We start from the raw sequence: 14,035 nt of genomic DNA, 5'->3' as shown, positions 1-14,035 counted from the left end.
CAGTCTCTCCTCTCTCTTCCCTCTGGGCAGTCAGCCTCTCCTCTCTCTTCTCTCTGGGCAGTCAGTCTCTCCTCTCTCTTCCCTCTGGGCAGTCAGTCTCCTCTCTCTGGGCAGTCTGTCGTCTCCCCTCCTCACACAGCAGTCTGATGGCCCCTCATGCACCAGTAGACCCCATTCTCCACTCCCTGCGCTCTCCTCTCTCTGCAGAATACTAATCTGTTGCAGGGTCTCACTTTTCGCCGTCTCCTACCCCCCAGTATGACAATACACTTGTGCGCTCTCGCACCTTTCTCATTACACCCCCCAATGTCCCTGGTTCCCAGCCCCCCTCTTCCTCCTGTTGCTTTCTCTTCCCAGCCCTCCCTCCATCTCTGAGTCTGTGAATAAAAAGCATTTCTCGCTGCTCCTCCTTCCCCCTCCCCTGATTGAGAAATTACAGCAGGGAGCTGTGCATTATATGGATATATAGGTGTAGTGCCTACCTGTGCCCGGCAGTCCTCGCCCACTGGCACAGGGCAGTGTTCTGCGGAGCGCCTTCCCCTATAGCCCCCATACTCTCCATTGATAATCGGGCGATCCCTGGATAAGACCGGTGGAGATGGTACCCCAACATGGTCCTATTATTTAACCATTACCCACATCTTACACTTCAAGCTCTTCTCTAATTTTGGTACCCCATCAGCTTCTCTCTCTGGACTGGCACCACATGCCAAGGAAATTAGTGGCACCACCAATACAGGACCACCAGAGGAAAAGTCGCAGGTGTTATGAGCGCCCCTTTAATTCATGGATGTGCTCCTTTCGATCCGATGACAGGTGTCAGAAACTGAAGTTAAAAGTGGCACCAGGCAGCAGGCAGGATGGAAATGGAAAAAGATGTCCAGCCCTTACCACCCCGGTACAGGTTCCGGGACCTGCTGATGGGGGACTGGCAGCAGGATGAGAGGTAAAGGGGTCCGCTGGGGGTGGGGAGGTGTAGTATCAAAAGGGTTAAGTGATGCACATGGAGGAAAAGATGGGACTGCAAGCTGCCTGGTCCCTGCAAAAATAAACTTAGGAGGGTATCACCATATAATATTCAACAAGTGCAGCACTGTATATAGAGGAAAAGAGAGGAGCAGTATAATACACAGATATTACTAGGATCCCCAGAGGTGTCTGCACTGTGTATAAGGTATAGAGAGGAGCTGTATAATATACAGATATTACTAGGATCCCCAGAGGTGTCTGCACTGTATATAAGGTATAGAGAGGAGCTGTATAATACACAGATATTACTAGGATCCCCAGAGGTGTCTGCACTGTATATAAGGTATAGAGAGGAGCTGTATAATACACAGATATTACCAGGATCCCCAGAGGTGTCTGCACTGTGTATAAGGTATAGAGAGGAGCTGTATAATACACAGATATTACCAGGATCCCCAGAGGTGTCTGCACTGTATATAAGGTATAGAGAGGAGCTGTATAATACACAGATATTACCAGGATCCCCAGAGGTGTCTGCACTGTATATAAGGTATAGAGAGGAGCTGTATAATACACAGATATTACCAGGATCCCCAGAGGTGTCTGCACTGTATATAAGGTATAGAGAGGAGCCGTATAATACACAGATATTACTAGGATCCCCAGAGGTGTCTGCACTGTATATAAGGTATAGAGAGGAGCTGTATAATACACAGATATTACCAGGATCCCCAGAGGTGTCTGCACTGTATATAAGGTATAGAGAGGAGCTGTATAATACACAGATATTACTAGGATCCCCAGAGGTGTCTGCACTGTATATAAGGTATAGAGAGGAGCTGTATAATACACAGATATTACCGGGATGCCCAGAGGTATCTGCACTGTATATAAGGTATAGAGAGGAGCTGTATAATACACAGATATTACCGGGATCCCCAGAGGTGTCTGCACTGTATATAAGGTATAGAGAGGAGCTGTACAATACACAGATATTACCAGGATCCCCACAGTTGTCTGCACTGTATATAAGGTATAGGGAGATACTGTATAATGCACAGATATTACTAGGATGCCCAGAGGTGTCTGCACTGTATATAAGGTATAGAGAGGAGCTGTATAATACCCATATATTACCGGGATCCCCAGAGGTGTCTGCACTGTATATAAGGTATAGGGAGATACTGTATAATGCACAGATATTAATAGGATCCCCAGAGGTGTCTGCACTGTATATAAGGTATAGAGAGGAGCTGTATAATACACAGATATTACCGGGATCCCCAGAGGTGTCTGCACTGTATATAAGGTATAGAGAGGAGCTGTATAATATCCATATATTACCGGGATCCCCAGAGGTGTCTGCACTGTATATAAGGTATAGAGAGGAGCTGTATAATACACAGATATTACTAGGATCCCCAGAGGTGTCTGCACTGTATATAAGGCATAGAGAGGAGCTGTATAATACACAGATATTACCAGGATCCCCAAAGGTGTCTGCACTGTATATAAGGTATAGAGAGGAGCTGTATAATACCCATATATTACCGGGATCCCCAGAGGTGTCTGCACTGTATATAAGGTATAGAGAGGAGCTGTATAATACACAGATATTACCAGGATCCCCACAGGTGTCTGCACTGTATATAAGGTATAGGGAGATACTGTATAATACACAGATATTACTAGGATACCCAGAGGTGTCTGCACTGTATATAAGGTATAGAGAGGAGCTGTATAATATACAGATATTACTAGGATCCCCAGAGGTGTCTGCACTGTATATAAGGTATAGAGAGGAGCTGTATAATACACAGATATTACTAGGATCCCCAGAGGTGTCTGCACTGTATATAAGGTATAGGGAGGAGCTGTATAATACACAGATATTACCAGGATCCCCAGAGGTGTCTGCACTGTATATAAGGTATAGAGAGGAGCTGTATAATACACAGATATTACCGGGATCCCCAGAGGTGTCTGCACTGTATATAAGGTACAGAGAGGAGCTGTATAATACACAGATATTACCAGGATCCCCACAGGTGTCTGCACTGTATATAAGGTATAGGGAGATACTGTATAATACACAGATATTACTAGGATACCCAGAGGTGTCTGCACTGTATATAAGGTATAGAGAGGAGCTGTATAATACACAGATATTACCAGGATCCCCAGAGGTATCTGCACTGTATATAAGGTATAGAGAGGAGCTGTATAATACACAGATATTACCAGGATCCCCAGAGGTATCTGCACTGTATATAAGGTATAGAGAGGAGCTGTATAATACACAGATATTACCGGGATCCCCAGAGGTGTCTGCACTGTATATAAGGTATAGAGAGGAGCTGTATAATACACAGATATTACTAGAATCCCCAGAGGTGTCTGCACTGTATATAAGGTATAGAGAGGAGCTATATAATACACAGATATTACTAGGATCCCCTGAGGTGTCTGCACTGTATATAAGGTATAGAGAGGAGCGGTATAATACACAGATATTACCGGGATCCCCAGAGGTGTCTACACTGTATATAAGGTATAGAGAGGAGCTGTATAATACACAGATATTACTAGAATCCCCAGAGGTGTCTGCACTGTATATAAGGTATAGAGAGGCGCTGTATAATACACAGATATTACTAGGATCCCCAGAGGTGTCTGCACTGTATATAAGGTATAGAGAGGAGCTATATAATACACAGATATTACTAGGATCCCCTGAGGTGTCTGCACTGTATATAAGGTATAGAGAGGAGCGGTATAATACACAGATATTACCGGGATCCCCAGAGGTGTCTACACTGTATATAAGGTATAGAGAGGAGCTGTATAATACACAGATATTACTAGGATCCCCAGAGGTGTCTGCACTGTATATAAGGTATAGAGAGGAGCTGTATAATACACAGATATTACTAGGATCCCCAGAGGTGTCTGCAGTGTATATAAGGTATAGAGAGGAGCTGTATAATACACAGATATTACCGGGATCCCCAGAGGTGTCTGCACTGTATATAAGATATAGAGAGGAGCTGTATAATATTCATATATTACCGGGATCCCCAGAGGTGTCTACACTGTATATAAGGTATAGAGAGGAGCTGTATAATACACAGATATTACTAGGATCCCCAGAGGTGTCTGCACTGTATATAAGGTATAGAGAAGAGCTGTATAATACACAGATATTACCAGGATCCCCAGAGGTGTCTGCACTGTATATAAGGTATAGAGAGGAGCTGTATAATACACAGATATTACCAGGATCCCCAGAGGTGTCTGCACTGAATATAAGGTATAGAGAGGAGCTGTATAATACCCATATATTACCGGGATCCCCAGAGGTGTCTGCACTGTATATAAGGTATAGAGAGGAGCTGTATAATACACAGATATTACTAGGATCCCCACAGGTGTCTGCACTGTATATAAGGTATAGGGAGGAGCTGTATAATATACAGATATTACTTGGATCCCCAGAGGTGTCTGCACTGTATATAAGGTATAGAGAGGAGCTGTATAATACACAGATATTACTGGGATCCCCTGAGGTGTCTGCACTGTATATAAGGTATAGAGAGGAGCTGTATAATATCCATATATTCCCGGGATCCCCAGAGGTGTCTACACTGTATATAAGGTATAGAGAGGAGCTGTATAATACACAGATATTACCAGGATCCCCAGAGGTGTCTGCACTGTATATAAGGTATAGAGAGGAGCTGTATAATACACAGATATTACTAGGATCCCCAGAGGTGTCTGCACTGTATATAAGGTATAGAGAGGAGCTGTATAATACACAGATATTACTAGGATCCCCAGAGGTGTCTGCACTGTATATAAGGTATAGAGAGGAGCTGTATAATACACAGATATTACCAGGATCCCCAGAGGTGTCTGCACTGTATATAAGGTATAGAGAGGAGCTGTATAATACACAGATATTACTAGGATCCCCAGAGGTGTCTGCACTGTATATAAGGTATAGAGAGGAGCTGTATAATACACAGGTATTACTAGGATCCCCAGAGGTGTCTGCACTGTATATAAGGTATAGAGAGGAGCTGTATAATACAAAGATATTACTAGGATCCCCAGAGGTGTCTGCACTGTATATAAGGTATAGAGAGGAGCTGTATAATACACAGATATTACTAGGATCCCCAGAGGTGTCTGCACTGTATATAAGGTATAGAGAGAAGCTGTATAATACACAGATATTACCAGGATCCCCAGAGGTGTCTGCACTGTATATAAGGTATAGAGAGGAGCTGTATAATACACAGATACTACCGGGATCCCCAGAGGTGTCTGCACTGTATATAAGGTATAGAGAGGAGCTGTATAATACCCATATATTACCGGGATCCCCAGAGGTGTCTGCACTGTATATAAGGTATAGAGAGGAGCTGTATAATACACAGATATTACCGGGATCCCCAGAGGTGTCTGCACTGTATATAAGGTATAGAGAGGAGCTGTATAATACACAGATATTACTAGGATCCCCAGAGGTGTCTGCACTGTATATAAGGTATAGAGAGGAGCTGTATAATACCCATATATTACCGGGATCCCCAGAGGTGTCTGCACTGTATATAAAGTATAGAGAGGAGCTGTATAATACACAGATATTACCAGGATCCCCAGAGGTGTCTGCACTGTATATAAGGTATAGAGAGGAGCTGTATAATACACAGATATTACTAGGATCCCCAGAGGTGTCTGCACTGTATATAAGGTATAGAGAGGAGCTGTATAATACACAGATATTACCAGGATCCCCAGAGGTGTCTGCACTGTATATAAGGTATAGAGAGGAGCTGTATAATACACAGATACTACCAGGATCCCCAGAGGTGTCTGCACTGTATATAAGGTATAGAGAGGAGCTGTATAATACCCATATATTACCGGGATCCCCAGAGGTGTCTGCACTGTATATAAGGTATAGAGAGGAGCTGTACAATACACAGATATTACCAGGATCCCCACAGGTGTCTGCACTGTATATAAGGTATAGAGAGATACTGTATAATGCACAGATATTACTAGGATGCCCAGAGGTGTCTGCACTGTATATAAGGTATAGAGAGGAGCTGTATAATACCCATATATTACCGGGATCCCCAGAGGTGTCTGCACTGTATATAAGGTATAGAGAGGAGCTGTATAATACACAGATATTATCAGGATCCCCAGAGGTGTCTGCACTGTATGTAAGGTAAAGAGAGGAGCTGTATAATACACAGATATTACCAGGATCCCCAGAGGTGTCTGCACTGTATATAAGGTATAGAGAGGAGCTGTATAATACCCATATATTACCGGGATCCCCAGAGGTGTCTGCACTGTATATAAGGTATAGAGAGGAGCTGTACAATACACAGATATTACCAGGATCCCCACAGGTGTCTGCACTGTATATAAGGTATAGGGAGATACTGTATAATGCACAGATATTACTAGGATGCCCAGAGGTGTCTGCACTGTATATAAGGTATAGAGAGGAGCTGTATAATACCCATATATTACCGGGATCCCCAGAAGTGTCTGCACTGTATATAAGGTATAGAGAGGAGCTGTATAATACACAGATATTACCAGGATCCCCAGAGGTGTCTGCACTGTATATAAGGTATAGAGAGGAGCTGTATAATACACAGATATTACCAGGATCCCCAGAGGTGTCTGCACTGTATATAAGGTATAGAGAGGAGCTGTATAATACCCATATATTACCGGGATCCCTAGAGGTGTCTGCACTGTATATAAGGTATAGAGAGGAGCTGTACAATACACAGATATTACCAGGATCCCCACAGGTGTCTGCACTGTATATAAGGTATAGGGAGATACTGTATAATGCACAGATATTACTAGGATGCCCAGAGGTGTCTGCACTGTATATAAGGTATAGAGAGGAGCTGTATAATATACAGATATTACTAGGATCCCCAGAGGTGTCTGCACTGTATATAAGGTATAGAGAGGAGCTGTATAATACACAGATATTACCGGGATCCCCAGAGGTGTCTGCACTGTATGTAAGGTATAGAGAGGAGCTGTATAATATCCATATATTACCGGGATCCCCAGAGGTGTCTGCACTGTATATTAGATATAGAGGGTAGCTGTATAATACACAGATATTACTAGGATCCCCAGAGGTGTCTGAACTGTATATAAGGTCTAGAGAGGAGCTGTATAATACACAGATATTACCAGGATCCCCAGAGGTGTCTGCACTGTATATAAGGTATAGAGAGGAGCTGTATAATACCCATATATTACCGGGATCCCCAGAGGTGTCTGCACTGTATATAAGGTATAGAGAGGAGCTGTATAATACACAGATATTACCAGGATCCCCACAGGTGTCTGCACTGTATATAAGGTATAGGGAGATACTGTATAATTCACAGATATTACTAGGATACCCAGAGGTGTCTGCACTGTATATAAGGTATAGAGAGGAGCTGTATAATATACAGATATTACTAGGATCCCCAGAGGTGTCTGCACTGTATATAAGGTATAGAGAGGAGCTGTATAATATACAGATATTACTTGGATCCCCAGAGGTGTCTGTGTGACACCCCAGGGGTCTGGTTGCCACAGTGATAGAGATATTACGTCTGAGAGCAGGTGGGAGGTCTCTTGGTCAGGGATCCTATGCATGCCACACCTCCTGCCCAGTCCTGGGAGGGGAAGAACTTCCCCTATATAAACCTAGGGCTGAGGCAGGGTTAGTGAGTAGAGAAGAAGTAGAGACAGAGAAAAGAAGCAAATATAGGAACAGAATATCAGGAGCTCTGTGGGAGCAGTGTTACAAGGAGTCAGGGGCTGGCAGCTGCAGAGCTCGCCCTGACTGAGAAGTATCACCGGACCCGGAGTCCGAGGCTGTGGGGACTAATCTCTACCCAGCAGCAGAAACCGACCGGCAGGGGATTGCAGGTCCTCTGGCCCAGAAACCCGAAGGCACGGTCACACGCGTGGGACCAGCACCGCCATCGTGGAGCGGAAGCCATTAGAAGGCCCCGAGTCACCGGCCATACGGGTGAGCACCACACGGTACACTGAGGGACGTGGGCTACTTTTACCTGCCTCTAGCAAGGTAGCCAGAAGAGTACAGTTAGTTGGGAAGGCCTACAACTCCGCCTGGCCAGGGGAGATCCCATCTGCTCAAGGACTGACCAGGCCCCGATTGCTAGCAAGTACTCCGGGAGGGTCTATCTTTGTCACCAGTAAAGACCCTGAACTACACCGCATCGTCTCTGAGTGGTCCCTACTATCCCCATCATCCACGTCGGCTGCCCTGAGGCCATACCCCTCCCGTTGGGGGTTATACCATCCACGCTGCACCATCCTTCCACCGGCCTCAGCGGTCTGCCCTGCAGCGGCAGCTCCATAGCTGCATTCAACGGGTGGCGTAGTCATCCACCATCTACTGCTAATAGACTGCCACTTAGTCTGACTCCCTGGGCACGGACCGGGTCACCGCCACGAGACTACTACCCCCATCTGATCCGGCTCCGGGTAGGCTCCCGCGTGCGCAACGCTGCGCGACTCAGGCCCAGGGGCGCGTCAACTTTTGGCGTAGTCGGCAGGATTTCGTGCCCGCAACCACCGGGTACTGCGTGCCTGAAAAAGAGACTTTTAAAACTTACCATCCGTGAAGTTTTCCCGCCATCCGGCGCCATCTTCAGCCTTCTTCCCGCCATCCGTGAAGATTCCCGCCATCCGGCGCCATCTTCAGCCTTCTTCCCGCCATCCGTGAGGTTTTCCTGCCATCCGGCGCCATCTTCAGCCTTCTTCCCGCCATCCGTGGAGTTTTCCCGCCGTTGGCCGCCATCTTGAAGACGCCGCGCGGGAAGAAGAGGGGCGTGGACTCCGAAAGCGCGCGAGAACTGAAGCCCCGCCTCACGTCCGGACGTTGCGTAAGGTCCTGGAAGGAGCCCAGCAGACGCCGACGTCACAGGAGCGCGACGGAAGGTCCTCAACCCTGACGATCCGCGGCCTACGGAAGAGGATCATCGCAAGGTAGGCCACGGTCCACTAGGGGGGAGAAGGATGTCGGATACGGAGGAGAGCTTCACCGCACCAACCCCCGCCAGCGCCACCGCTGTGGCGGTCATGCCTTTCACCATGCCCTATATCCCGGGGGCAGCCTGGCTACCCCAGTACTCAGGGGAGTCACATACCCTGCAGGACTTTAGAGAAAAACTGGATAGCCTCTTCCAGGTGTACCCCCTCACAGAAGAGCAAAAAGTGAGCATCCTCGTGGCCCAATTAACCGGGGCAGCCCAAAGGGAGGTAAAGTCCTGGCCACCTGGGGGGAGGACTGTCGCAGGGATACTAACCCGGCTGAGGGACACCTTTGATACCCGCACCTCAGCCGAGATCAAGCTTAGATTCTACGGGTGCAAACAGCGGGCACATGAGAGTATAAGGGACTATGCCCTGAACCTACAAGAGGCCCTGAGGGCCATTAAGCAGACCGACCCTGACGGCGTGGGAGACGAGGACAGGCTGTTAACTGAACAATTTATAGAGGGTTTATATTGCAATGCCCACCGAACCCAGTTGCGGGCAATGGCCTTACAGGACCCTCATCTGGGATTTGCACAGTTCAAGGACAGAGCCATCCGGGTGCTCCGAGAACCGGCACCAGGTGGCGTTGTGACCCACAGACGCCCCACTACCACTTACCACCAGGAGGCGGCGCCCTTGTCGGCAGGGCCTGTGGGAGCTGATGCGCAGGCTTTGAACAATGACTCGGCTCCAGACCTGCACCATCAGGTCCAAGAGCTAGCTAAAAGCGTTGCTGCGCTAACCCGAACTGTGCAGTCTTTACAGGTTTCCACTCCAGGGAAGATCCAGCTGGCATCCGGACCGGAGGACATCCCGTGGCGTCGACCAAGGAGGACCCCACCGGCCAGAGGAAGACCCAGCGACCGATACAACGAGGACGGACAACCCATCTGCCGCCGCTGCAATCAACCCGGACATATGGCAAGGTACTGTCCTTTAAACGGGCACAACCTAGGGTAGAGGGCCAACCCCTAGGAAAAAGATCATCAGGCCCATCGAACTGGCGCGACAAATATGTGGGCGGACGTCCAGTCTTGCCTGTGGTACTGGATGGCATTCCTATGAGTGCCCTACTGGACACCGGATCACAGGTCACCACCATCCCGTACGTGCTCTTCAAGCAGTACTGGAATGACTCGGATATTACCCGCTACCCTGACGACGATTTGAGTATCATCGCCAGCAATGGTCAGCCCGTGCCACAGATCGGATTTAAAGAGGTGACCATTAAAATTGGTAGAGTTGAACTGGCAGCACAGGGACTGATCATTGTAGACATTGACAAACACGAGAGTCACCCAAAGATAACTCTAGGAACTAATGTAATTGAAAATTGTCTTGCAGAGGTGATTTTCCTTTTACAGCAGGTTGCCAAGAACGCCAGCTCCGGCGAGCAGCGAGTGCTCCAAAAAGAGATCCGGGCACTGATGCGACGGCAACAGGTGGAACTCTCCGGCGGTGAGATTGGTAGCGTGAGAATGTGTGACCCTTTCCCTATTGCCATGCCCCCAAAAAGTGAAATGATGATTTGGTTCCGGGCAGCTATTGGTCTGAGAGGTAGAGATTACCAGGCAATGGTAGAGCCAGTTTACTCAGACAGTAGGCCCACCATCTTGACAGCACGGGGGGTGGTTAATGTACGCCATGGGAGGGTGCCCGTTCGCATAATCAATATCGGGAAGAGGGAAGTGTACCTGCCCCGGTATGCCATGCTAGCCAAATTATATACCATCAACCAAAATGCTATACAATCTGTGGAACCCTTGCCTCCATCTCACCCGGAGGAAGGTAACGGCTCTAAGAAAACAATGGAGGACTGGTGTCAGCAACTACATTTGGGTACTGACTCCACTCCCTCACACCAGAAACAGGGAGTCTATCGGGTGGTTCAAGAGTACGAGAGAGTGTTTAGTAAACACCCGTTAGACTTCGGGCGAGTCAAGGGGGTAGAACACCACATCCCCACGGGAGACCATCCTCCCATAAAAGAGAGGTATCGACCCGTACCCCCTGCACACTACCAACACGCCAAGGGGATGCTTAGAGACATGAAGGAGGCTGGGGTGATCAGGGATAGCTGTAGCCCCTGGGCAGCTCCACTAGTCTTAGTCAAAAAGAAAGACAACACCATGAGGATGTGTGTAGATTACCGGAAAATCAACCGTATCACACACAAGGATGCGTACCCCTTACCAAGGATAGAGGAGTCTTTGGCTGCTTTAAGATCTGCTAACTTCTTCTCTACCTTGGATCTCACTAGTGGGTACTGGCAGGTTCCTGTAGCAGAGGCGGACCGGGAGAAGACCGCATTCACCACCCCGATGGGACTTAGCGAGTTTACCTGTATGCTGTTCGGACTCTGCAACGCACCAGGAACCTTCCAACGATTAATGGAGTGCTGTCTGGGCCACAGAAACTTCGAGACGGTCCTGTTGTACCTGGACGATGTCATCGTATATTCTAAGACTTATGAGGACCACCTGAAACACCTGGCGGAAGTGTTCGAAGCTCTGGCAAGCTACGGCCTAAAGGTGAAACCCTCCAAGTGTCACCTCCTGAAACCAAAGGTGCAGTACCTGGGACACGTGGTGAGCGCTGACGGAGTGGCTCCCGACCCTGATAAGATCACCGCAATTAAGGAATGGCCAAGTCCCTCCAGTGTAAAGGAAGTGCGGCAGTTCCTCGGGTTGGTAGGCTACTACCGCAGGTTCATCCCCGGTTTCACCAAAAAGGCAGCGCCTATGCAAGACCTCCTGATAGGCCAGTCCCGGAAGGCCAAGAACCAGAAGCCGCCCTTCAGATGGGAGAAGTTGGAAGAAGAGTCCTTCCGCCAGCTGAAGATGGCCCTCACGGGGGATGAAATCCTGGCGTACCCGGATTACAGCCAGCCCTTTATCCTCTACACCGACGCAAGTAACATCGGGCTAGGAGCCGTGCTGTCCCAGATCCAGCAGGGGAAAGAGCGAGTAATTGCTTACGCCAGCCGAAAACTGCGACCCACCGAAAGAAACCCTGAGAATTACAGCTCATTTAAGCTAGAGTTCCTGGCAGTGGTGTGGGCAGTCACCGAACGCTTTAAGCACTACCTCGCTTCTTCCCGGTTCGTCGTGTACACGGATAACAACCCATTGACACACCTGGACACGGCAAGACTCGGTGCCCTAGAGCAGAGATGGATGGCCCGCCTGTCCAACTACGAGTTCACCATCAAATACCGGGCAGGACGCTCCAATACCAACGCGGACGCCCTGTCCAGGATGCCAAACCTACCGGACGTAGGAGAAGATCCAGAGGGACTGGAAGAAGTCGAACTCCCCGCGTTTCACCGTCATGGGACTATCCAGTATTCCCATCGGGTAAGGAGTAAGCAAGGCGCTACGCTTAACCCCTTACCTCACTACAACTGGGCGGAAACGCAGGACAGTGACCCTGCCGTCCGGCTGGTGAAGGAGATGCTGACTCGGCCAGAGGCTCGCCTTGACCCAGACGCTCCGGAGGAAGCCAAGCAACTGTGGGCAGAAAAGAGTAGACTGTTCCTTTACAAGGGGAAGTTGTGCCGCAGAATGGTTAACTCCCGGACGCATGAACTAATCTGGCAAGTAGTGGTGCCACGAAGAGACGCAGCCATGGTGATGGAGGCATACCACGACGGGGCTGGACACTTCGGATGGAAGAAGCTGGAGTTCCTGCTGCGCGAGCGGTTCCACTGGGTAGGCATGAGGGGAACCATCGAGAGGTGGTGCAGAGACTGTGGCCCGTGCAACCTAAGAAGGAAGGACCGTGCCAGCCAGAAGACTCCCCTGCAGTCCATCGTCACCCGGCAGCCGTTGGAACTGGTAGCCTTGGATCATGTAAAACTGACCCCAAGCAGAAGTGGCTACGTCTACGCACTAACCATCGTGGATCACTACTCCCGGTTCTTGGTTGTCGTCCCCGTCAAGGACTTAACAGCTCGAACAGCAGCTAGAGCCTTCCAGCAGCATTTCTGCCGTCCACACGGGTACCCGGACCAAGTGTTGACAGACCAGGGACCTGCCTTTGAAGCGGAGGTCTTCCAAGAATTCTGCACTCTGTATGGCTGCCGGAAGATAAGGACGACACCCTATCATCCGCAAACTAATGGACTTTGTGAGAAAATGAACCAGGTGGTAATGGATCTTCTGAAAACGTTGCCCCTGGAAGAACGCGGTCTGTGGCCTGAGAAGCTGCCCAATCTGGTGGACCTATACAACCACATCCCGGTAGGTTCCACCAACTGTACCCCGGCTTACCTAATGAGGGCGAGACCTGGTAAGTTACCTGTTGACCTGGAAATGGGAGTCCTGACACCCGAGGACACTTCACCAGAAGCAGACTGGGACACAGAGAGGCAGCAGCAGTACCGGAGAGTACAGGAGAGCGTGGAGCGAAGTCTCTGTCAGGCTAGGGAAAGACAAGAGAAAACTTACAACCAGTATGCTCCCGCTGTTCCCCTGGTACCCGGAGAGCAGGTCTTGAAGAGAAAAAGACGGCTCCACAAGTTGGACGACCAGTGGGAGAAGGACCCGTACACCGTACTGCCCTCAAGCCACGACAACCCAAAGGTCTGTACCATCAGTAAAGACGGAGGGGAAACCACAACCATTGTATCCCGGGATCACCTGAAGAAGTGTCCCGAACAGCTACGGAACCCTGAAGAGGAACAAGAAGACCCTCGACCCGTAGAGGAAAGGGAAGACATGGTTAGTACTGTGCTCGGAGACTTCCCTCGGTCTTGGACTCAAGTCAATGGCGCAGTTGTGGTACCCGTACTCACCTTCCTCCAACCAGCATCCCAAGCACCTACGGAGCGACAGGTAGAGCTGGAAGAGCAGCCGGTCCAGGAGGCAGAAGACTCCACACAAGCAGAACAGGAGGATCAACCCTCTGCTTATAGTGAGCCTGCCGTACCCCTAGTGAGCCAAGGAGCCGGTAG

At 49.0% G+C, this 14,035-nt stretch overlaps 1 protein-coding gene across 3 annotated transcripts in view; it reads left to right on the top strand.

Annotated features, from left to right (window-relative positions):
* Positions 1-359: 359 nt before the first annotated feature.
* Positions 360-14,035, top strand: part of LOC141166962 (potassium channel subfamily T member 2-like) — a 285,657-nt gene continuing 271,981 nt past the window's right edge. The window contains exon 1 of one of the 3 annotated variants that reach the window (XR_012251369.1): positions 360-946. Coding sequence is in view for 2 of the 3 variants with exons in the window: in XM_073654202.1 (XP_073510303.1) it covers positions 861-946 (86 nt within the window). In the remaining variant the exon portion in view is untranslated. The remainder of the gene's footprint in view (positions 947-14,035) is intronic. The other 2 variants (XM_073654202.1, XM_073654204.1) reach the window with 2 other exon arrangements.

This window comes from Phyllobates terribilis, unplaced genomic scaffold (genome assembly GCF_046119375.1).
Source record: "Phyllobates terribilis strain yellow unplaced genomic scaffold, ASM4611937v1 Scaffold_11__3_contigs__length_659146591, whole genome shotgun sequence".
In the NCBI taxonomy this organism is placed as follows: domain Eukaryota; kingdom Metazoa; phylum Chordata; class Amphibia; order Anura; family Dendrobatidae; genus Phyllobates; species Phyllobates terribilis.
The sequence above is the reverse complement of the archived record's forward strand: the minus strand, read 5'-3'. Positions and strand labels throughout refer to the sequence as shown.